The sequence below is a fragment of the Trachinotus anak genome, unplaced genomic scaffold, assembly GCF_046630095.1.
Source record: "Trachinotus anak isolate AG129_WGS33_773 ecotype Australia unplaced genomic scaffold, CSIRO_AGI_Tana_v1 ptg000014l, whole genome shotgun sequence".
In the NCBI taxonomy this organism is placed as follows: domain Eukaryota; kingdom Metazoa; phylum Chordata; class Actinopteri; order Carangiformes; family Carangidae; genus Trachinotus; species Trachinotus anak.
This window is the reverse complement of record NW_027273865.1, coordinates 19,378,212-19,401,602: the sequence shown is the minus strand read 5'-3', so window position 1 is coordinate 19,401,602 and position 23,391 is coordinate 19,378,212. Positions and strand designations below refer to the sequence as shown.

At 40.9% G+C, this 23,391-nt stretch overlaps 1 protein-coding gene across 1 annotated transcript in view; it reads right to left on the bottom strand.

Annotated features, from left to right (window-relative positions):
• dner (delta/notch-like EGF repeat containing) overlaps positions 1–23,391 on the bottom strand; it is a 50,727-nt gene that overhangs the window by 6,960 nt on the left and 20,376 nt on the right. Inside the window, exons 2-8 of the mRNA XM_071496780.1 lie at positions 14,003–14,347; positions 13,808–13,905; positions 9,110–9,273; positions 6,931–7,079; positions 5,925–6,078; positions 5,092–5,205; positions 127–360 (exon numbers count right to left, since the gene is read on the bottom strand). Coding sequence (XP_071352881.1) covers positions 127–360; positions 5,092–5,205; positions 5,925–6,078; positions 6,931–7,079; positions 9,110–9,273; positions 13,808–13,905; positions 14,003–14,347 — 1,258 coding nt within the window. The remainder of the gene's footprint in view (positions 1–126; positions 361–5,091; positions 5,206–5,924; positions 6,079–6,930; positions 7,080–9,109; positions 9,274–13,807; positions 13,906–14,002; positions 14,348–23,391) is intronic.

The following is a 23,391-nucleotide window of genomic DNA, read 5'->3' as shown; positions in this document are numbered from 1 at the left end:
ACCTCTCTCTGACTTTGGCTAAATTTGGCTCTGTGATGCCCACAGCGCCCTGACATCAGAGGTCAACAGCACCCCAAATCTGTATTAAAAGCATCAGTCACTGAGGTGTCTGACACCGCAGCTCACCTGGGACACACAGGCACCTGTAGCTATTGCCTACGCTGCGGCAGACCCCATGGGCGCAGGGGTTCAGGGCACAGAAGTCCACCAGCTGGGCACAGGTGGGGCCGGTGAAGCCTGCTGTGCAGCTACACCCGAACCCCAGGGGGCCGGGGCCCTGGGCATAGCATGTCCCGTTATTGTGACAGGGGCCGGAGGCACATGGATCCACCTTCTGCTCACACGTAGCACCCTGGTACCCTGCAAGAGGAGTACAACAGAGAGAAAGGAAATAATGAGAAACCAACACAAAAAAAGTTTCTGTACTAACTCCTCATATGTCTGGGAGAAAACATAAGCTCTGGATGGATGGAAATGCTGCCATTACCCTTAATATCGACTGTTTCTCAAAATCTCACATTATACATGTGTCCTTATCTACAACACCACACTTAGAGCACATGGCTGAGGTGCAGGCAGGTTGCCAGTTTTCCAGGCAAAAGTCAGATGAAATTCTTCTTCAGCCTTTTTAAGGCTTCAAATGAACCTACTGCCAAAGAGGTTGGCAGAGCGGCACAGCAGGGGTTGGGTTTATGCATATCAGGTGGTGCTGCGTGCTATGTCACATCCATTATGGCATGAAATTGCACCCACTCTTCAGTCCACTAAGAGCACCTCTTAATGCAAATGAGCTCACAAAGATTTTTTTTGTGGGTTCAGTTGCACACAGAGATCTCTACCCCATATATAGTATGGTGGGTTCGAAAGCAAATAAGCCTCTTTCCCAAAATGTGAAACCGTTTCTGTTACCTCACGACTGCCCAGTTAGAAGAGGCAGAGTTCGGGAGAGTAACACCAGTGATTAAAGATAACAGTGAAAGACAGGAAGGGGTTTTATGGTTTTCTTTTTTTTTCTTTAGACAAACAGAGTGAAAGAATTTTTTCATGAACAAATTCTTGCTGTAACTAGTATCTCTGGCAGACGGTGGGTGTGTTTTTGTCATGCTTTCTATGTGACAATGCCCATGCACTCCATTTCCCTTTGTGGCTGACTGGCTGTGTGCTGAAGCCACTGATTTCCTCTCCACCTCCTCTCTTTATCTTGTGAGCCTCTGCTACTCTCACCTTCCCCTCTAAAAATAAGCTCTTTTTTTCACCCCTTCTCCTCCTCTGCCTTCACCTCCCATGAGAACTGCCACTGTGCTGCAGCATGGAGAAAGACTCCGCTGTGTACATGCACCTACCCTGCTGTGATACAGTATGTGTGGGTGCTCTGATTTACAGTAACAGTAGTAGTAAATCCCTGTGCTGACTGCACTGGAGTGCACACTCCATTGAGCTAATGAAGAGATCCGTCTCAAGCATCCATTGATCTGCAAGACTTCGGGACATTCATCATTCAGCAGCAGGGAGACAGCAGTAATCTGCAGCAGTCAGGGGAATATCTCACCCAAAGCTCTCTCTTCTTCTCTCCCTCTGTCCACTGCCTCGCTCTTCTTCATCCTTTCCTTTTTCGCTCCTCTGCCTCCCTCCAAGCTCCCTTCATCTCCTCTTCTTTTTCTCCCCTTTCTCTTTTATGCTTGCAAACACACAGATGCTAGCCCACGCATGCACTCACACAAGCTCTTGCATAAATTGAATTTTATGATTCGTATTTGTTCTGTCATGGTTTAATCCCCTGCTTTCCTCTGTGTTTAGCTTGTTTGCTCTGTGTAACAACTTTTTTTGAGAGCACCTCCACATTGAGCTGAATTTCTTTCTGTCTTCTTTCTCTACTTTCAGCTTATTTGTCTACAGATGCGCAAACACAGACACATTGTGACATGAGACCTGGCTGACGTAGAGGAGTCTATTCATTCCTGCTGCTGGCATTCAAACCTGTCAACATTAAAAAGAGTTAGCAGTTTAAAATTAGCTTGCCCGCACATTCCCCCACCCTGCTAGTTCTGACTGGAGGCAGTCACAGTGCTGACACTCACACTCTCTCCTCTGTCAGTGTGTGGAGGTGTGGAGGTGTGTGTGTGTGTGTGTGTGTGTGTGTGTGTGTGTGTGTGTGTGTGTGAAGGAAAGAGTGAAAGAGGATGATGAGAGAAAATTCATATGAGTGTGGTGGTCTCTGTTGAGGAGTCAGAGCACAGTCGTAAAATTCATACTATTAACAGTATTCATGCAGGTGTGACATCTTGATCAGAGATTAAAAACTAAAACAAACAGAGATCATTATGATCAACTTTTGAATATTAATTATTTTTTTAAAGGGAGGTGTTTATTCATAGAGTTGGCATGTATATGTTTTTTTTAGTTGCTACTTAGGTCAAGTTCTCTCTCTAGTAATCTGTGGGTTTTTCAGGAATGCTGCGAACAGGGAAACAGGAGTGAAAATATTACCTTTCCTACCTATCCCTGCAGGGTGAAATATATATATCTATATATATATATATTCAACTTTTGCTGTCGGTGGTGATTTATGGGGGTAGGAGGGTAGATCCTAGCTGAGCATTAAGCAGCATGCCAAAATCGGACTCTGTCATCTGTGCATGCTAATTTAGAATAGAATAGAATAGAATAGAATAGAATAGAATAGAATAGAATAGAAATTAAGATCGCTACTCTTGGTATTAGAGTTTAAAAAATGGCTCCAGACACATTAACACACTCCTTATATAAATAAATACATATAAAGTGTCTGAGTGATTATTACACAAGTGTAGATGTAATTCTTGCACAAGTGCTGTTTTTCAGTTTTCATGATTATGTTGATGAAGAGTGCAAATGGCTTTAAGAAAGAAAGTTTTCATGAGTCCAGTGGTCTGAGTTTTTTAAATGACCTCTAGTATTGACCAGAGGGCAACAGGTCAAACAGGCGGGGACAGGGTGTGAACAATCGTGTACAACATTTCGACAGGTAGTGGATGTTGACAATGTCTTCCCTCGAAGGGAGGAGGCCAGCCAGTGTTTTTTTGTGCAGAGTTTTTGGTTGGCCTTTTGAGGTGGTTACATGGTTACCTATGTGGGACACTCCTGTACAGAAAAGAGTCTTAATTATCATCTATTGTAAAGCATTTATACTACTAAACATGAGCAAAAAGAATGAAAAAAACTTGTGACTTCTGCTCCAAACATCTTGGTTTTGGTCCTGAGGGAAATTAATGCTGCAACAACAGAGAAGAATAGAGAAGAACAGAGACTTTTTAGTCTCCTCTCTTTTTCCCCTGCTGTTGTTGTCTCGTGCTGTTCTACACACTGAAAGGTTTTACACAAAGGATACGTAAAGCATTCTTGGACCTTGAGTGTTTTGAATAAAGTTCAAATTTTTTCTAGCACTTTTAAACTTACTATACTCACTATTACTACAAAGGATTTCATGTACTGTGTCCATGTTAAAAAACACAATTCTGGATGAAGAATTTACCTGGAGTCTGTGTATTCATACCTCTCCTCTGACATGTTTATCAGTTTGGATGCACATCTCTCGTTTTTGTCACTTAGGAGGACATATAATGACTTACCTGTCATGGAGTCTCACACTAACATTAACCATACACGGTACGATTTATTTCTGATATTCATCAGACAATAAGACACAGTAGTGTCGTGTAGCAGTCCCTCAAACAATAACCACAACCTCAGCCTAATCTTGACTGTGAGGCGAGTGAGTATTGTTCAGTATTCTGATTCAGTTATTGATTGATATCTTGTTAAACAGCGTGTTCTATTCTGAGACATCATTTTCTATGGATTTCCCATTTTGAGTTTGAATGGGTGGAGTGCTACTGATTTTCACTGCTGAGTATTTCAGTATTTATGCCAAAAAAAACAGCTGCAATGTGAAATGCATCGCATTCTCAGCACCAACTTTATCTACTGCTTTTATAACATTTTTATATAAAAATGTGTTTCCTTATGTTTTGTTATTTGAAGTCTTTCATAAACCACTGACTTGTACTGTTATTGAATGGTACATGTGATGTTGTAGTCTTTTTTTTTACAGCAGATATTTTTACTTCACAGTATCAACAATGGCTCTGTTCTATTCAAGTGTGCCAACGACAAACAGAAAAACTGATCCAGTGCTGAGTTACAGTTGATTTATCCTGCTGCTACCTGTAAATAAACACATAGATTGGTTAATTTCTCCAAAAGTTCCCCAGAAAAAGAATACACCTATGAAATTTTCAGTGACTCTCTAAATAAAACCTCCACACTAATTAAGAAGTGCCGGCACAGTTCTCACTGCTGCATTGTTTCGCTCATGTTATGAAAATAAACACACAAGCAGTGGATTATGAATTCCTTTCTGCATTGGAGTCCACAGGGGTTTTTATTGGCAGCTTCAGATTAACAGCACAGTCAGGTGTTGCAGTATGAATGAGACCTCCGTCAGATCAAGAATGAACTGACCGCTGGGTGCTCTCTCTCAGCCAGGTTTTACATCCATCCGCAAATCCCACGGTCCATTATTATCTAATCTTTTCCTTGTATTCTGTAGGTGTGTATACACTGTTGTCGTCATGGTGTGTGTTAATTGCAAACTAGAGAAATACTGTTTTGGCAGAAGTTTTGCGCTCACAGATTTCCCTAGAGAGGTTGATGCAGGTCACTGAGGCTGTAAGACTAATTAGAATAGCAGAGGAAGTTTGAATTAATCTTGGTGGCACAGATACTGTTAAACACGCAGCAGACACAGAGTGTATAATAATTGGAAACAGACAGTTGAAAAATACACACACTACAGCCTATACTTCCTCTCTTTCTCTTTCAGTCAAATATCACAAGCTGGTCAAGGGTTGCTGAGTAGAAATGCTTGTGTAACCCAGACAGTCTCAAATTCATATTTTAAAACAAATAACAGAAAAAAGCTGACATTGTATTACTGTGCGGTCACTATTGTTATAGGCACATGAACCATGTATTTCTGGCAGCTTACACTTCACCAAACACACACCAACAAACACAGAGATGTGCTCCAGCATGCACTGACGGGGCTCCTACCTTCGGGACAGTAGCATCTGGGCCCTGCCAGGCTGCTGAAACAAGTGGCTCCATTTTTGCAGGGCTGAGAGAGACAGTGATCAACCATCGCCTGGCAGTGCTCCCCTTCATAACCTGAGAAACACACAGTCACATCTCAGGCCACAGGATTCACTGCATTTGGTCAAATAAGCTAAAAACAGACTGGCATCAGACAATCTTTTTGTAAGTTCAGAACCATATTACAGCCTGCTCTCAAATGCAGAATATATTGGTGTGCAATCTTATATTATCTCATAAGGCAGATTACTAAATTAAGCATTTTATCTTTGCAAATGCAAAAAATAAAGCACTAATCTATAGTTTTATTTTCTCAAATTGTTTGAAACCCAGGAAGATAAGCAGCAACCATGGTAGCAGCTAATGGAGATCCTAATAAGAAATATTCAAAATATCAGATGTAAGCCACATAGTTAAACTAAACTAAATTTAACAATGCTGTCTATTGTCTGTTTACACTTTTTAATTTTTTCTCATTAGCAACTCCTTTTCTCATTAGAGGGAATGACAGGCCATCGCATTTAACTTCTTATCAGAGGCTCTGGCTTCAAGTCCCTGTCCTAAAATAAATCTGACAAGATCAAAGGTTGAATACACACACTCTGTCCTTTTGTTCTTATTTCTTATTTTCTCAAACAAACAGAGTGAGGGTTTTATTCTTCATGTCTGCGCAACTCTAATCAAACCAACAGAGACCACACAGTCAGGCTGAGACTCTTCATGAAGTCACACATGTGAGACAGTGTTTTCTTTAACCATGTGAAGTGATATAATGTGCGCATAGACACACACACCTGGGGGGCAGCTGCAAGTGAAGTTGCGTCCTTCACCCCCTTGTCTGACGTCAGTGCAGGTGCCGTTGTTGCGACAAGGTCGGTGGTGGCAGGCGTCAAACTCCTCACAGAAGATTCCAGTGTAGCCGTCCTCACACTCGCAGAAGAAAGTGCTCTGCAAAACGCAAGCATACGCCAATTTCACTTCACTTCAATGAGCCATGTAAAATAATTCAGCAACATAACAATGCAATAACAGGCAGCAGTGACACATTGTGGTTTTCTCAAAAAGTGAGGGGAATGATAATGAGAAACTGAGCTGAAAGGGACAAAAAACAGTCTCTGCAACCTCTACACTTCAATTCTTCAGCACACCCAGTGGCTGTCACTGCCGCTGCATCTGTTATAGCTGGAGGTGTGTATGGATGTAGGGGGTTGGACGTATGTGTGGATGTAGCACTTTCACCTCCTGCAGCATGTTTTTTTTCTCTGTCTTCAGAGTTGCTAATTAATATATAATCACCATCTTATTTTCAAGCTGACCCATGTGGATTTTTGACCATCAGCAGCAGCTAATGATGAAAACTCCCCCCACTTTTAATTGTAAATGTTTTAATCATGTCGCACAGCTGTAATTTGTAGCATTGCATTGTGTTGTTCTGCACTGTTGTGGCTTTTCTTCTCTGTTTTCTGCTCTCTGCTATTAGGTGAAACCCAGGGAGAGTTTTCTTTCTGCTATACTTTCTGCTATCCATTGTGAATAATGATCGAAAGGCTCTTGTATCACTGAACATGATGATGCAGCTGCAGTAATAATGTTAGGTTACAATAATATGGAAAAGCTGCTTCTCTTTGCTTATTTTGCAGTTGCACTATTGTTACAAGGTGTGAAGAGAGTGGTTGCTGAAACCAAATATAAAATATAATACTGCAGTTTTTTTTTCTCCTGTGTGTCTCAGCTTCATTCACACTAAAACTGTGAAGAAACATCCAGAGTTTTGAGGAGTTTATTTCCTTGGTTTCTCACCTCAGATGGCTGTGTGATACATTTGCCTTTCCCAGAGCACTGAGGGTCGCTGAAGCTGCTTCCGGGCTCCACGCAGCTGCTGGCCTTCACCGTCAGGTTGAGACGCAGGGTGACCTCCGGGGCTGTGGGGGCGCCCACATGCAGCACACCTGTCACAGAAGAGTTAAGGGCCTTTTAAACTATTCATGAAGCACAAAGTTATGTTTAATGACAGGTAACACATTGGCTGATATTATTAAGTGCATGATTCCCAAGTCTTTGGAGAGAAGATTTGACTTAATGCGAGAGATTTGAAAACAGACAGTATGTCATAATGTACTTTGTTTTTAGCTATGAAGCTATTGGATAGATTGTCGTGAAATTTTGGCTTTCATGGACGTTGATGATCCTCTGATTTCTGCTATTTAGTGAGGTTGACATTTGTGGTTTTGAGTGAAATGTCTCGGCAACTATTGAAAGAAAAAACGTGAAATTTGAGTCATTCACATTGAATGACAGAACTTTGGTGATCCCCTGACTTTTCATTTTTCAACACCTTCATCAGGTTTCAGTTTGTCCAACACTTTGCTTCATGACTAAATATCTGCAAAACTCATGACATTCCCAATGCTACACTAACATGAAGACATTACAGACATTATACCTGCTAAACATCAGCATGTTAACATTATCATAGTGAGTATGTTAGAATGGTGATGTTACCATTCAGCATTTAGCCTGCAGCATCACAGAGCAGCCAGCTCAGCTGCAGACTCTTGTTGTATGTTGTAGAGCAGATTTTACATGGTTCCTCTCCTGAAAAGTGCACCTTGTTGTCAAAAAACAAAACAAAAAAAACTATACACTCCCATGTGGCTAAAAGTGTTGCAAAAAGAACTGATGCAGACAGCTCTTCATTGTGACCAAAATAGAGTGTGTGCCTCTCTGTCTTGTCTCTCTCTGGGTCTGCAAGTTTAGAACATCTCATTATATCTTCAATCAAAGCTGACAGCTACACGAGCACATGGATAAAAATAGCCTCATAGTGAATATTAACTGCCATTTTTTAGAGCCTGGTCTGAGGCCAATGAGCTGCGAGCCCACCAATGACGAGACTCTGACGATGTCAGCTCTTCAGCCAATCAGAGGGCTGACAAAGAAAACACATGCTCTTTTGTAATCCCTGACCAAATGATCGTCAGCCCAATGACATCAAATGTTGGACCTGCAGAGTCACTGCTCCTTCGAAACGTGAAAGCACATCGCCGACATTCAGGCACAGTGACGTGTGAAGAAGGAAATGCAATGTCACTGCACTGCTGCTCCCTACTTACAGATGCTTTGCACAGATTTTCCCGGCTCGCATGTGTACGCAAGGTCACACACCTTTATGCTTTCATACCACACACTTGAAATGGGGTGTAAATGCTCGTTTGCACTTGTGAATATTATTCACTTTTTATCCAGCCTGACTGCTGCACCAGAAAGAAAACAACCATGTGTTCATTCTTTTGCAGTTTGACCTTCATTCTTCCCTCTTTCTGCATCCTCTGTCCCTTTGTCCTTTACTCTAATCCCCTTCTTTCTTGCCATCTCTTCTTTCCTGTCTTTCTCTCCCATTATCTGACTTTTCCTCTCTGCCACCCTCCATTATCCTCTCTCCCTTCAGATTTAACTCCCCAATGTCATCTTCCTCTGTCTCTCTCTCTCTCTCTTTCTCTTTCTCTCTCTCTTTCTCTCTCTCTCTCAGTGAGAGCTGAGTTGCCACAGACCCGTCAAGGTCAGCAGACATGCAGCTAGTGAAACAGCATCAGGTATGTAGAGCACATACAAAGCTCCCCCAGCCCTTCAGTCAATGAGTGAGACGCCAATTACCCCCCCCAGGTATTTGGAGACATTTCAGAATGTTTTCTACTCAGATGTTTGTTGGATAATTATCACACAAATCAAATGATAAAAAGAGAGATAACAAAAGTATAAATTTAAAATGATGCATGTTCTCTTCTCTGTAAATTTTATCTGGTCTGAAAACATCCTAGTTTACTAACTATTTTTCAGTATTTGTACCTGTGAGATTATTTATTGTTTTGTGTCACTTATGGGATAGTGGACCCATTAAAACATGTTGTTACATCTCAAAGATATGATAGAACTGATAAAAAATATTTGTCATATGCCAGTGAGACTGGAGGAGCCTTACTGAGGAAGTAGTTCTGTCCCAGGGGCAGCAAGTGGTCTGGCACCACCAGTCCGTCAGGGGCCTGCAGGAACCACATCGTAGTGCCGTTCAAAATGGACGAATGGAGGAAACCATCTTCATTTACACGCCAAAGCACTGGAGCTCCACTGGCATTCACCACCACCCTGGATGGAGAAACAAATGTGGGCATGGTTTATACTGTTTGCCATCATCTGTTTCTAACGGGTGACGAGTGTCAGCCCCTTTTCCAGCTTTACTACTGCAGGTTTCTAATATTCAATATATCTCTTGCCAAAGTCCGATGCCATCCATTATTTACACTGTGAATCTTGAAAACACAATCCACATACTCCACCCTTACTCTGTAGTACAGCCAGTGAGCACTTGATTCATCATGACATCTTAAACAGTATTAAAATGTTAACGAAATCAGCCTCAGCAAGATAAATGACCTAATCCTCTATGTCAGCTTCTTATCCTGATTTTTGTCTAAATAAGAAGCTTAATAAAAAAATTATCCATTCTCAACACATGGTCATCAGCAGCAGCCCAGCAGCCATGAAGCTGACAGTTGGTTTCGCACTGATGAGCACTTTGTCCCACATTTGAACCCAGAACTGTTGATTAAAGGACAGTTTTCCTGTTTGTTGCTCCACCTCGGCATCATGCATCAGGTCTGGTGAGTAATGGCTGCCAGTGGTCTGAGTCAGTGGGGGTTGCTTCCTGTGGAAACACTGTGACCCTCATAAATTGTGTAATACAGCCTGTGTGGTCGGGGGGGGGGCAGTTTGTCCAAAAGAGAGAGCAACTGAGATGGACCAGAGAAACTGACAAAAACAGGTTTGGCAAGAGAGAGAGGAAAGAGTGGACAAACTACACTTTTTTGAGGCTACTGTTAAACCGGGGAAGAGTTATAATAAAACACACAGCACATATTAAGAGTTTATTGAGCCCTACAAGAATGACAATCTTAAAAATACATTAGTGACTCAGGCAAAGCTATATGGTGATAACAACCAATAAGCTGACAAATCAGCCTATTTCAGTCAACACTCCCAACATCCCTAGTGATGGTGTTTTCCTCTATCTGGATCTCCTCTGTGATCGAGGATCGTGGAGCCAAAAGGAGCATCTTGAGGAGGCTCAGAACTTTTTCTGTAAACATCTGAGCAGAGCTGCCAGGGAGCTGCCTCCTGCTCGGCAGAGTGAGAACAACAACGCAGACCGTGTTTGCTGCCAGAGACACTGAGCTCCAACAGCAGCCAGTCTGCTGAGGAGAGACAGCAAATACCAGAGCCGAGCTGTGTTACCTCTCTGAGTCCTCCTGATAGAGAGAGAGACAGCAGGGCAGAGTGACACCTGCTAGCCAGGGCAGTAGGAGGGTCGCTCCAAAGCTTCAATGAGGCTCCTCAACAGTTAGATGTTCCTAACCTCACTCCCACACCTGAAATAATCATTTTCATATTAATCACAACAAATGAAAAAATCATCAATTATCCTCTCAGCCCTGGCGCTTGTGCATTTACTCTAATGACTGCTTGTACAACCAACAATAATTACTACCTCTACGGTACTTAAGCAACTGAAAGCTCTTTACTGGGAAAAGATTAAAAATAGCAGATGCATGACGTGTTAACTTCATGACGTGTTAACTTCATAAAAAATCAGACAGCTGACGACACACAAGTAACAACACACTCAAGTGTTAGCGACAAGCTGTTTTATTTCTTATTAGAAGATTAAATACTGGTGCCAAACCTTCCCCCTCACGCCTGTGAGAAAGAGACAAAATGATTAAAGAACCTTAATCCTAACTAAGAGGCAACATTTCAGACATTTTTCTGAAGTTTAGAGCCATAAAATAAAAACGTGCTCCTCACTTGTGCCACTTTCAGACCTTCAGGGCTGCCAGGCGCAGGTCAGGATATGTGAGGGTATATTTTAGGTCGTGTTCATGAGCGAGGGCAGCTTGCAGTGTCACAAGTGAACTGACATGACAGCTGTCCCAAAATGTTGAGGTGAAGTGGGAGCTGAGCCTGAAGGTGAATCTATGAGCAGGGACTGAAATAAGAAGATGGTGGACAGGCTACTCGCAGCCAGAATGTTCTGCATTTTCCTTTGCAGGGTGTCTGAGCTCAGCCAGAGGGAATATATGAGGAGCTCAGATATCTGGGGACCTACCACTACCTCAAGTTGAAATGATGCATTTGGTATTTGATATGGGTAGTTCTGTAAAATTATGGGCTTTATTGGTGAAAGGCTTCTTTTTTTTCACTATATATTTATTAAAGTTTATGTAGTGGCCATTCAGTTATTATGAATGAATCAATCATTATTTCAAACCAATTACTATCATTAACCAAAACTTTAAATTTAAATTTTGAGTCCTACTCATCAGTGGTGTTGACATTGTTACCTAAAATGCTGCTTGTATCTGATGGCAACCACTCTCTCCAGCCTCTCTGAGACACAAGAGCCGTATTACATCATTAACAGTCACTGCAGATCACTGCTTCATTCCCAAGTGGTGTGTGTGTATTTGTATGTGAGTGTCCTTCACCGCCTGTGTCTCTGTGTGCGTTCAGGTGTCATGTATAATTATACAGTATGAAAACAAAGCAGCAACAGTTGATTAACTTTCAGATCTTAGCTCCTGCGATCGTGATCAGGGCCCTGAGTTGTGGCGACCATCTGTGATGAGGGGCAACATCAAGGGCACCCAACATTTACCTTGACCATTGGTTCTGCATAATTCATTGACACTGATTTACCAAGCCATTGTCATACTGTTTATGAGTAAACACGGTCTGAAAAGAAGGAATACACAGAGTGGTGTAATATAGTGTGTGTTTTCTGCGCCAGGAGTGGGCTATGAGGAGATTCAAATGGAAGGTCATTAGTTACAAAAGCTACAAGCTGTGCTATGTTATCAACAAAAGTTGCTGTATAGTAAGGACGTGGATAAGATGCTGTGCAAAGAAGGTTCTATTTTAAGCGTTTCTCTATGATTATGCAGACTGTGCAGCATGCTTTGGTTTTTTTCCCCTGTCGATTGGGGTCTGAAAAGCAGGGCCAGTGTGGCTAATTAAGACAGTTTTTAGGTTAGGTGCAGGGAGTTTGTGTCCTTACCTAAGAACAAGCTGAAAAAAACTGTTTCACCAACCAGATCTGAGTTAAACATTCATGTATACCATACCTAAACCACATCTATCAGCTGTGACCTCATCTGTGTACACTTTCATACTGAAGAAGTAAATCTGAGTTTACATTAAATCGCTCTGACTGTAATTATGAAATGATTTAAAATGTAAAATTAGCTTTAATGTTATTTATTAACCAAACATTTAACCAACTGCTCCAAATATTTAATTTGCAGCAGCACATGTAGCTAATGTAGGCTGTTTAAATGTTGTGACCACAAGGCTAACAGCAACCTTCTTGGAATAATGCATGAACACTCCCATGCTGCAACATTTCCCGTTCTTCCCAGGCTTCTGACATTTAATGAATAAAACGTAAGGGGAGGACTTTAGCCACTGGAGGTCAACAAAAACTAGATATTTATTTGGCATTGTATTACTTTTTACAAGAATATTTTCTGCACACCCACACAGGTGTTCTCACTTATTGTGACTGATTTCCCAGGTGCACAGGTGAAAGGTGGACAGAACAGGCTTTTACATGAAACACTCTTTGACATGTCAGAGTGGGAAAAGCACAGGTGGAAAAATTAAAATGAATGATGGCTGAATTTTATTAAGCTGCTCTAGTTTCAGGGCCCTGGTATTCTAACTGGAACACTTGAAATCTCATGTTATTATTTACATCTGTGCTTTTCCTCCTCTGAATCAGTGATATCAGGAATGTCTGACAGATATCAATATCTCCAGCTGGATAGATTTTATATAAGAATATCCTGCACATCCACACATGTATTTTCATGTACTCTGCACAGGTTAGAGTTGGACAGAGCTCTGCTGGGAATTACCAAAACCCATGGTAATATGGCAGAAATGGTGTAATTGTATAATTTCTCCCACCACAAGAGGTGCAGACAAAGTGACAGGAGACTCACAGAGATGTCCACCGAGCACATATGTTCACACCTACACAGTCCTGAGAGACAGTCCAATCACACCTGTGTGCGTGAAACCAAGAGACATTAAGAATCAAATATTTACTGCCTGCAGGTTTGAAAGGCTATTGATAATGGGTTGCTATCGGAATCTACTCATATTGTAAATACTGTTTATCCAAAAAACCAAGCTACAAACTTTTCAGAGCCACAATTCAAGCCTTTATACAGCAAGTATTAAATATTCAAAGGACAGACTTTTGGTGAAGTGCTCCTTTAATGCGTGGCTGGCTTACAAACAGGCCCTGTGTCAAACACGAGTTTTAATATCTGTATTGTTTCAGTTGATGGTATGTTTAATTAAAGTGAGCACAAACATACTGCCACACAACAAACCTATAGCGTAGCAGAAAAATACTACTGCTTAGTTAATGGATCCCTGGGCAAAATATAATGAAGCTGTCCTCTGTAGTGTGATAGTAAGTTATACTGTAGACAACAGGGTCCTGTACAAGGCAAAGGCAGTGGGAGAACGCTGGCATAAATAGGACGCCGTAGCTGGTTAATCCAGCCCTGCTTTTAGAGCGATACCAGTCATAAAAGGTGCTTAAGGGTACTCTTACTTTACAGCCGTCTCTTCAGGCACCTCCAGAGACAGAGTCAGAGTTCCTGATGTCAGCTCACACAGCTCAGGACTCACACAGCGCAGACCCTCTGTCACCTGAGACACACACACACCAACACACAACATATGTTTTCTTTACACATTTTAAAGATAAACCCACAGGATCTTAAATTTAGTTTGGAAGTTGCCTCACCCTGTCGGCCTCCCACGGCACCACCAGCAGCCTCTGCCCAGGTTTGGGTTGCCATGGCTGCAGGGTGGGAGGTGCCAGAGTTGTGGTGGAGGGCAAGGTGGTTGGCTGTGGTGGCTGAGTGGCAGCTGTGGTGGTGGAGGCGACGGGGGTAGCCAGTTCAGGAGCAGAGGGGGTGGCGGGGTCCCAGTCGGCAGCCGGAAGGTCCAATAGGATTTGATCACACCTCTCCCCCTCGTAGCCTTCAGTGCATTCACAGGTGTAGGCCGGCTCCCCCTCCTCCCCACTGTCGCTCCGACTGCAGTTTCCATGGAGACAGGGGCTGCTGGCACACGGGTCTGTGAAAAACTAAAATAACGGAGAAAATAAATAAAAACAGAGGGAGGGAGACAGAACAAAAACATTATTATCTAACTGCGCACTGATGTCCTCTGCACTGACTGAGCACGGTTTTTTGTTTTGTTATTTTTTGCCCATTTTCCCAGTGAAAGCCCAGAGTACTGAGCTGGGATTCAGCTTCATCTTATGTGGCCTTGTGAAGAGAAAGAAAATGTATCAGTAGTTCAAAGTCTTACTGATCATTTTCTTCTCTCTTCAGTGGTCTCTGACTCTGCTTCCTATTTCACATTCTGTGCTCTGCTCTTTTCTTTTATTACATTTTGACACACACACACGGACAAATACACACACACACACACACACTACAGTATGACTATACACATGCCTGCAAATACACAGAATTGCATTTTGTCTTCTGACGAGGTTTCCTGCATCTTGTGACATTGTGAAAAATTTACCCTGACAGCCTCCTTCATGCTGTTTTCCCACATCAATAATTGATCATATTTGGAGGAAAACATTTCAGTATGGATGTTGAAGGTGAAAGAGGACAAAGCCAAGCTTGTGTAGCTCACTGCCTGACACCATGCTGCCTTTTGCTCGGCTTTCAGAGCCTTCTTAGGCTTAGGAACGTCTATAATCCTGCTGCCTCTTATTTATGAGGCAAATTTGCTGAAACAACCTCAGGTAGGCTATCTGCGGCTCCAGCTGTCCGATTTAAATGTGCTCCGATAACAATTTTAATAAAACCAGGAGAAAAACAAAAAGAGGAGAGAGGGTGAACAGAGGGATGCAAGTGATGCTCATAGCAAATCCCTTGGTGCATATAGATGTGCAAGTGAGCATGTGAATGTAGATATATGTGTGTGTGTGTGTGTGTGAGAGAGAGAAAGAGAAACAGTGATAAGCAGAACAACAGGGCATCATTAACAGTCCACTCGCTCCATGACCGAGTCACAGCTCATTAGTGTTAATCTGTCTCAGGTTTGTACTCGCGGAGCCTCTATCAAACTCTGTCTCTCTGCACTGAAGCACAGCCATCCCAACAGCCCCAACTGGCCACTCTTTGGCTCTTACACAGTCTGCTGAGCTTATTTCTAGTCAAACAGCACCAGGCATCGAGTTCATCAACCTTTAGAGAACAGCAGCGTTGGCTTGTCTGGGTTAGAGGAAGCAGTCGAGTCCAGCTCGTGACCTTTTTCAACTGTCGCACCAGATTTCTCTTCCATCCTAACAGTCTCCATGCAGACTGCACGGATTGTTCTCTAACACAAAGAGGAACACAACAGGACTTGGCATATTTTCCCTGATAACAATTATTTTGACAGTTTTACATATTCTACCTTAAGGAAGCTTACAGAGGTGAGGATGGTAATTCAACTATATCTTTACTACTGAGTTTTGTAGTTAGTCGTGCTGTTGTATTGGACTACATTATACTGGAATGTGTTTCTCATATGTGAATGTCTAGTTAGATGCTATTGATTGTTGTCGCAACTCTGAATTCGATTGTATCAGATTTAGATTATTTATGTCTTGAAAATGATCATTTAGGTCATTAAGGGATTCAGTCTCACTAACTGTCATGTTCCTGCCTGATTAGACCTCTTTTCAGGACACTGGAGTTGTGTACAAAGCCTGACTGACATTCCCCTTACTCTCTAGTTGCACTGTTGGGATAACCCACACTTTTATAAATCTGATTGGTACAGAATGTTAAGTTGATCAGCCTGCTTCACTGAAAGCACACGTGCAGAACCTAACCTATATTTTCAGGGCTATTTCTACACAGTCCATGTAGTATTTGCTTGTTTGGCGCTTGGTTATATTCATATATTCAGGCCTGTGTCATGTTGCTTGTTATTCTCCAGCACCGAATAGCTCATATGCCCTCGGCATTAGCAATCAATTTCCTCTAAGCAGCTGTTAATAACCCACATTAGTCCCTTTATCCATATTCCCTCATTGACCAACGAGCAGAACAAAGAGATCCTCTAAGGCCAAATTAATTGCTTCACGAGGTGCTGTGATCTATTTGTTAATTTGGGATTGCCGCCATGAGGAGGGAGGATCGATGCAGGCAGATGAAGGGAAACAGCGACTTCTACTCATCACGGTAACCTGTCTGTTTCTGGAGACATGCCACACACACACACAGGTTTTAGATCACCTTTAGTGGCATTACTTGCATCCATTTCCTGGAGACTTACCCTAACCATAACAGCTGACCCAAACATCAGCCTTTTCCCAGTTGGGGACATGGTATTTGCCTACAATTGGACAAGCTGTCCTCAGTTAGGTGGTCTTTAGTCTGAAATCTGTCCCCAAAGGTAGCCTATGACAGACAAAGACAGATATGTTCTCCAAACTATTGTTGGGGGAGAAACATTCATGCGTGTTCACGCATTAACATGCATTTTTGCACGTTGTCTTTTAATTGGACTGGATTGAAGGAGGTGAGAGGAATGACACAAGCATCAGTATAAAAGCATAAAATCAGTGAAGCAAGCAAGAGAGTGTGCAAAATGAGCAGAAGTTTGTCCATTTGGAACATCATAACTTAAATATGAAACTCTGGATGGATAATTTAATTTAATTTCGCAGTGTAAACTAAGCACGTGACTACTACATTACATCTCAGTCTCCACACATCAATAATGTAAGTTTAAGATGAACTCAAATAGCTGATTACGCTTGGTGAGAATGGACCCTACATACGGTGAAATTCAGTTATTCATAAATGTAGCTGAAAGTCTTTTGTTGAGTTCAGCGGCGCTAAAATGCTGATTGTGAGAGCTCGAGACAGCAGAGCGAGCGATGCAGAGGTTGTTCATGTGTGCCCCTGACAACCTGACATCCTCTGACAATTAACAAAGATGTGATTGTGTGGCAGTGTCAGATTTTAAGCGTTTCACTGACAGCTTGACAGGAAAGGAAATGTTTATCCTGTGATGATGCAGCCAGCAGATATGATGTGCTGTGTCAATGGACTGTCGCTTCAGAGTGACAACAAGAAAATACATGTTGTTTGAGTTAAAGCTGCTTTTCATCCAGTAGTAGCCATGGGTAAATACTAAAACACATACGTTCAATATATGGAGACTAAAGTTTACAATAGTAAATTAACAATGAATTAATATTTATTTGGACCAATAAAATAAAGCATTACCATCATTTATATGTGTATAATTTGTAAGATGGCTACATGATTTTTGCTACAAGCATTAAAGATGATTCAGTTAAGCTAAAGAGTTGGTAATTAATGAGACAAAGAGGCTCAGATAGGAAGCCTGGCAGACAAGTCTTTGAGCGATTCATTACTTTAAGTCCCAACCAGCCCAACACATCTGAAGCTGACCTCTGACCTTTGAGAAAGTAAAGAGAATTTCTCTGCACAGATTAATGTTATTAAGAAACTGCCGCCTAGCTTCATTATATCACTCCATCCAGGGGGTGAATTGAGTTGTATTGCAGCCTGGTGAGGTTTTAAGGAGTAAACTCAGCCTGACATTGCAGAGTAAGTGGGTGGTGATGACAAACTGAGAGAGAAATTATTAGAGAAGGTGATGCACTGAGAAAAAACAAAGCAGCAGTGTGATGATTATTCTACAACTCACCAACTGGTGATTCTACAAACTGTTGTTGCTGGATAAAGACATGGCACAAGCTTTACATGAAAATAGTGTTGTTTTTGCCTGAACATGACTGAGCAGTAGGTAATCCTTCAAATAAAAAAAAAACCTAGAGAAAGTTCAATAGCTGGATTTATGAGATTGTTTCCAGTGTGCATTGCAACAAAAATGCTGCATGTGCAAGAACACCAACAAATGTGTTATAATGGTCAGTTATTTGGAAGAGGAGGCTTTGTGAAAGTTTAAAGTTTTCCATCACCATTTCAATGAATCCAATATGTGGTCAAAAGTATATAGACAAGAGTGTCCACATACTTTTGTGTGCTTTTTTCTGGGTTTGTTTTCACAGTTTGGGCTAAAGGGAACACTGTAATGTTACAGCATACAAGTGAATGAGTAAATGTAATGTATGGGGGAAAAAAGGAAAAACCCCTGAAGAGATAGTCTTGGTGATTATGAAGGGTTATTTTTATAATATAAAACTCATTCATTTGCTTCCATTCACTTACAAGTGTCTTGTGAGCAAATCCCTGGACGGAAAGAGTGTGCACATTTAACCAAGCTGGGGACAGGTGAAAGTGAAAGATTCAGCGCATTGACCATCTCTTTTTTCCTTTCCAGATCTCTTTAGTCACCATCCAAAGTGTTGTGGAAAGCCTTCTCAGTTTAGTCTAGGTTTTGGAATGAGATTTTTCAGCTGTTAAGTCCAATAAACTGCTGTGATCCTCCGACCCTGATGGAGCTCAAGCTGTCAAGTGTTTCATAACAGCCATTAACGGAGCGCTCCATTTTACCAGTTTATCAGCCACTTACGGTTTATTGGTGACTCATCTGAGCGGTAGGTGATAGTACTGCAGGGGTTCACTTTATGGCCAGATCATTCAGCTAATCACACACACACAATGTTAGCTGGAAGGGCAATGATGACTCAAACTACACATGAAAACTCAACTAAAACACACTTGAAAAAAAGAAAAATTCACATTAAAGGCACTGGGTGATGAGTAGAAGGGCAGTTTTGTTGTTTTGCAACAGTTGTAATTTATATACTTTTTCATCGTTAATCAACTTGACATTATTATTGTTCTTGAATGTAAGTTCTTCAGACCTGTTGGTTCTCTTTCTTCTTTTATGAAATACATTTTAGTTTGTTCATACTCCAAATACATTTGAAGTGTTGATAACCTGCAGTTGGATCAAACTATAATTCTGACTGGTTACAGTATCATTATCCCACCTGATTAAAGTTACAGAGGTACAGTTTCCTAGTTTCCCTCTGTCATGGCAGATAAAAATTCTCAGTGTTGCATATTTTTCTGTCTTAGCTTGTAAGTGTAAATTACATACACATAACATTTCATCTTGTCTTGAAAACCAGGGGATGCAAATCTGCAAAATCAGCCCTGCCAAATAATGCACCCCCTATCTGTATTTACTTACAGACACTTGAGCGTGTTCAGATTAAGTGTATCAAGAATGCTAAAGCCTTATATATCTAAACATTAAAAAACTAATGACCTCGGGCAGCTTGTCATCTATAAAACAGACAAAAGAACGTTGCATTGTTTCCAAGGCCTAGTTTGCCTTAGCTGTCATCACAATGTCCGGAGTTTCTGATTTGGCTGTGCACAGGGATGCATTACAAGATGCACTTAGATTGTGCAGGCTTCTACTTAATGAGAGACAGTTCTGTGTGCAGGACTTCAGACGACATTACATTGACTTACATTAATTTCCTGGAGACTCACTCTAACCTTAACCATAACTACTAATTCCCTAACTTTAACCTAAATATAACCTTATTCTAACCCAAAATCTTGTCTTCATATGGGGACTTGCTGTTTGTTCCCATAGGGAGAATCTTGCTACACACACACACACACAGCCTCCGTGTATAGTACTGTGCTAACTTTTCTCACATTCCCTAGCTACTGTAGCTATGGCAATGCATTTTGATCGTTATAAAGCAGCTTTAAAACAATCCCAGGCAACCTGTGAGTGTGTCCCACACACACTCACCTTTTCCTGTAATTGTGTGCTACTGTGTGTTGTTGAGCCCCAACTGCACCTGTTTCCTGTCCATACACACACTCACACACTCAATATTTGTCCCATCATGCTGGAGAGAGATGATCTGTTTTGTAATCCACTTACTTCCTAATCTGGGCTGTTTATCACCGTTTTGCTTCCCTCAGTTGGGGCAACAACACCCCTTGCTGTGGAGGGAGAATAGATACAGACACCATTTGCTTAATCACTCTCTCATGAAAACACTTGGAAAATATCTCTGCAGGAAGTCAAACAGGATAAATGTCTCATGAAGGTTTCTCCTAAACTGCCACTGTGATGCAGCAATGTAACAGTGCATCTGCAGTGGTGGTTGGTGAAGGTTGAGCCTTATCCAAACAATATCCTCAGACACTTCCTTCTCTTTTTTTGTTTGAATCTGTGCTGCAGCGTGTGAATGAGCAAACTCTTTAATAGATTTATTTTCCAAAAATAGTCTACAATGCTTGAGAAAGCATTTTTTAGTGTTCGACCCCAGATTTTCTGTCTTTCTTTTGAAAAGAACCGTTGTTTCAAATATCTGCAGATCATATTTTTTTAATTTGGAGTATATCCAACAACAAAACTGAGTGAGTTCATCACAGGATGTTTGGACTAACTGTTTTTTGGGGCACAGCTTGCACGAACATCAACAAAAGATAAACCTCAAATAACTGCCAGCCACTTTATATTCTCTAACCTTATAAACAACATGCACATATATAAGAGGATCCCTACATCTACTGATTACAGCAGACTGCCTATCATTGCTGTAAGTAAACAGCTTCTCTTCTGTTTAAGTATGATGGGGAATAGTTGCCAGATACTATTGTCATCTGGCAGAAAGGTTGCATCACCACCAGACATGCGAAGAGGTTTCCTGTGTGGAGAGCCTGAGATGTTGCAATATAATGAGACTGGCTTTCTGAACTTCACATGCAGACATTTGTAGACGAAACATCAAGCAAACTCAGTGCATCAATTGCCATTGATTGTTTTGAAAAATGAATGTAGATTCACAGATACAGTATCTATGAATTCAACTCACAATTTGATTATGTGCTATACATATATTTCATGATTCAGTTATTCAGGAACTTTAGTGGTTCATCAGTTATCAGGACAGTTACTCCTTTGTTTCTTACTGGTTTCTTGGTACCTATTTAATATTTTGTGTGTATGGAGGCCCACTTTAGCCAGTAAAAGAAAATGAAATCATCCACATAGTTGATTTGGCATAAGTTTTAACACGAGATGCCCTTCCTGATGGAACCCTGGGTTTGTGGAGCCAGGGATCAGACCACCAACCTAAGGATCCGGGACCAACCTGCTCTACCACCTGAGCCACAGTCCCTGCCCTCAAGTCAAAATTATGGGATAAAAGTCAAAAGTAAGAGATTAAAAAGCCAGAATTTGGCTTGTCTTATCTCATAATTTTGATTTACGGTAAGACAGTTTTCAGACCAGTTGCTAGTTTTGAAAGTCGTCTCGTGAAGTTGTTTTGATTGCCATTCTTAAGTAACACATTGGATTGGCTGTCCTAAAAAAAACATCCTGTAATCAAAGCACTGTATGAAGTTTCATCAGCGACACAACACAAACACTTAAGCTGAATTTTTTGTCAGTTACTATTTCATAAAATGGATTATTGAATCAACTGAAAATCTATCAGGCAAAGAAATCAGGTTATAAGTGTTTCAGGTTATGATAATGTGCTGTTCTCACTGCAGTCTGACCTGAAGGAATATCAGCACAAACTTCATGTGATGTGTCTACAAGGGTCTTATAGTTCATGTTTTACTAATGAGAGATGTAGTTAAAAATTGATGCACCTGATCTAGATCCATCTTCTTTTTAAGACTCAGTGTGTATTTGTCAAGCATTTGCTTTTTCCTGAATTCAAGGCTAAAGAGAGAAACTGGAGCATTTCTGCATTGCATAATCTCATAGGAGCAGAACAAATATCAGGACACAAGGCTGGAGAGAAAACACAACCCTGCAACACACAGGCCATGTAGCTTCCCAACACAGATCTATAGCTACATTAGTCTCCCCAGATCAATAGCTGTGAAACACACAGTAAGGGAATTACAACCAGAACTATGTGACTTTAACAGCAAGGGAACAAATACTAATTATATAATCAATCACACGGCAATTAGCTAGATGAACCAAATTAAACTTTCATATAGCCAGCAGTAATTTTTATCTCATATGTGCAGTGCATAATGAGAACCCGCAATCCAGCTAAAACAAAATATTTAATTCATGATAGTGACAAAATAATACTTGAAAATCATCCCTCAATAGAGTAATTTTCCCCCGCAGTATTCTCTCCGGTCTCCTCTCATGAGGATTGAGCCCTGCGATGTGATCTGATTATATAAATACAAACAAAAAAAAGGTCCCGGAATGAAGTAAATACATCCAGAAAACCATGAAAATTGCTGCTGGTACATAATTAAGTGTACAAATCAAGTCAAAAATGTACAACTGTGGCAATATCAGCTTTCATACAGCCATGGGAATATGTGTACAATACACAACCTTTTTGAGGTTGTATATTTGTGTCCTGACAAACAGGAAGACGCACTTTCCCTTGGGGCATCCCTGCTTTATGAGTAGAATGACTCAGGGTTTCAACTGCAGCCGAGCAGGCGAACTGAAGCATAAAAAAGAACAAAAAACTAAATAAACCAAAAAGTAAGGATCTAAGAAAGCAGAGAAGTGATTCAGAGAGCTTTCAAAATATAAGTCCAGAGTGAATACAGTTCAGGAGACCAAACGGTCTGTCCCCAAGATGGAAGTTCAAAATGATGAGACATACACTGTAAAGTAACTACAAGCTCATCAGAGGTACAAACGTTTACGATATTAGTTATTAGCTAAACTATTTTAGGATCTAGCTGATGACTGGTATTAATCAAGCGCTGTGAATAACACTTTTGCTTAGTTTTCAACTCTGCACTGTGGAAAAATATGAACAAATGCACTGATGGTGTCTAAATATGAACTAAATATAGATTTAAAAAATATAGATATTCTGCCTCATAATATAATCATAATGGTTATTTGTCATTTTCTACTTGTACTACAAAGCCTCATTTCATTATAACTCAGAGGATGTTTGATATTATGAGTGTCCTGGGTGTCCAGAAATGTCACAAAACAAGCACATTGTCTTAAAATGCATGAGAAGTGAGTTAAATACATATTCCACAATCATGTCATTTCCAAGATGATGGCTATCCTTTACACAACCGACCTGCACTTTTAAAATAAAACACAAAATATATAAATACGCAATCATTCATATAAATTATAAATTATTTATATTTATATAAAAATAAATTATTGCATTAGAAGGCGGGCTAA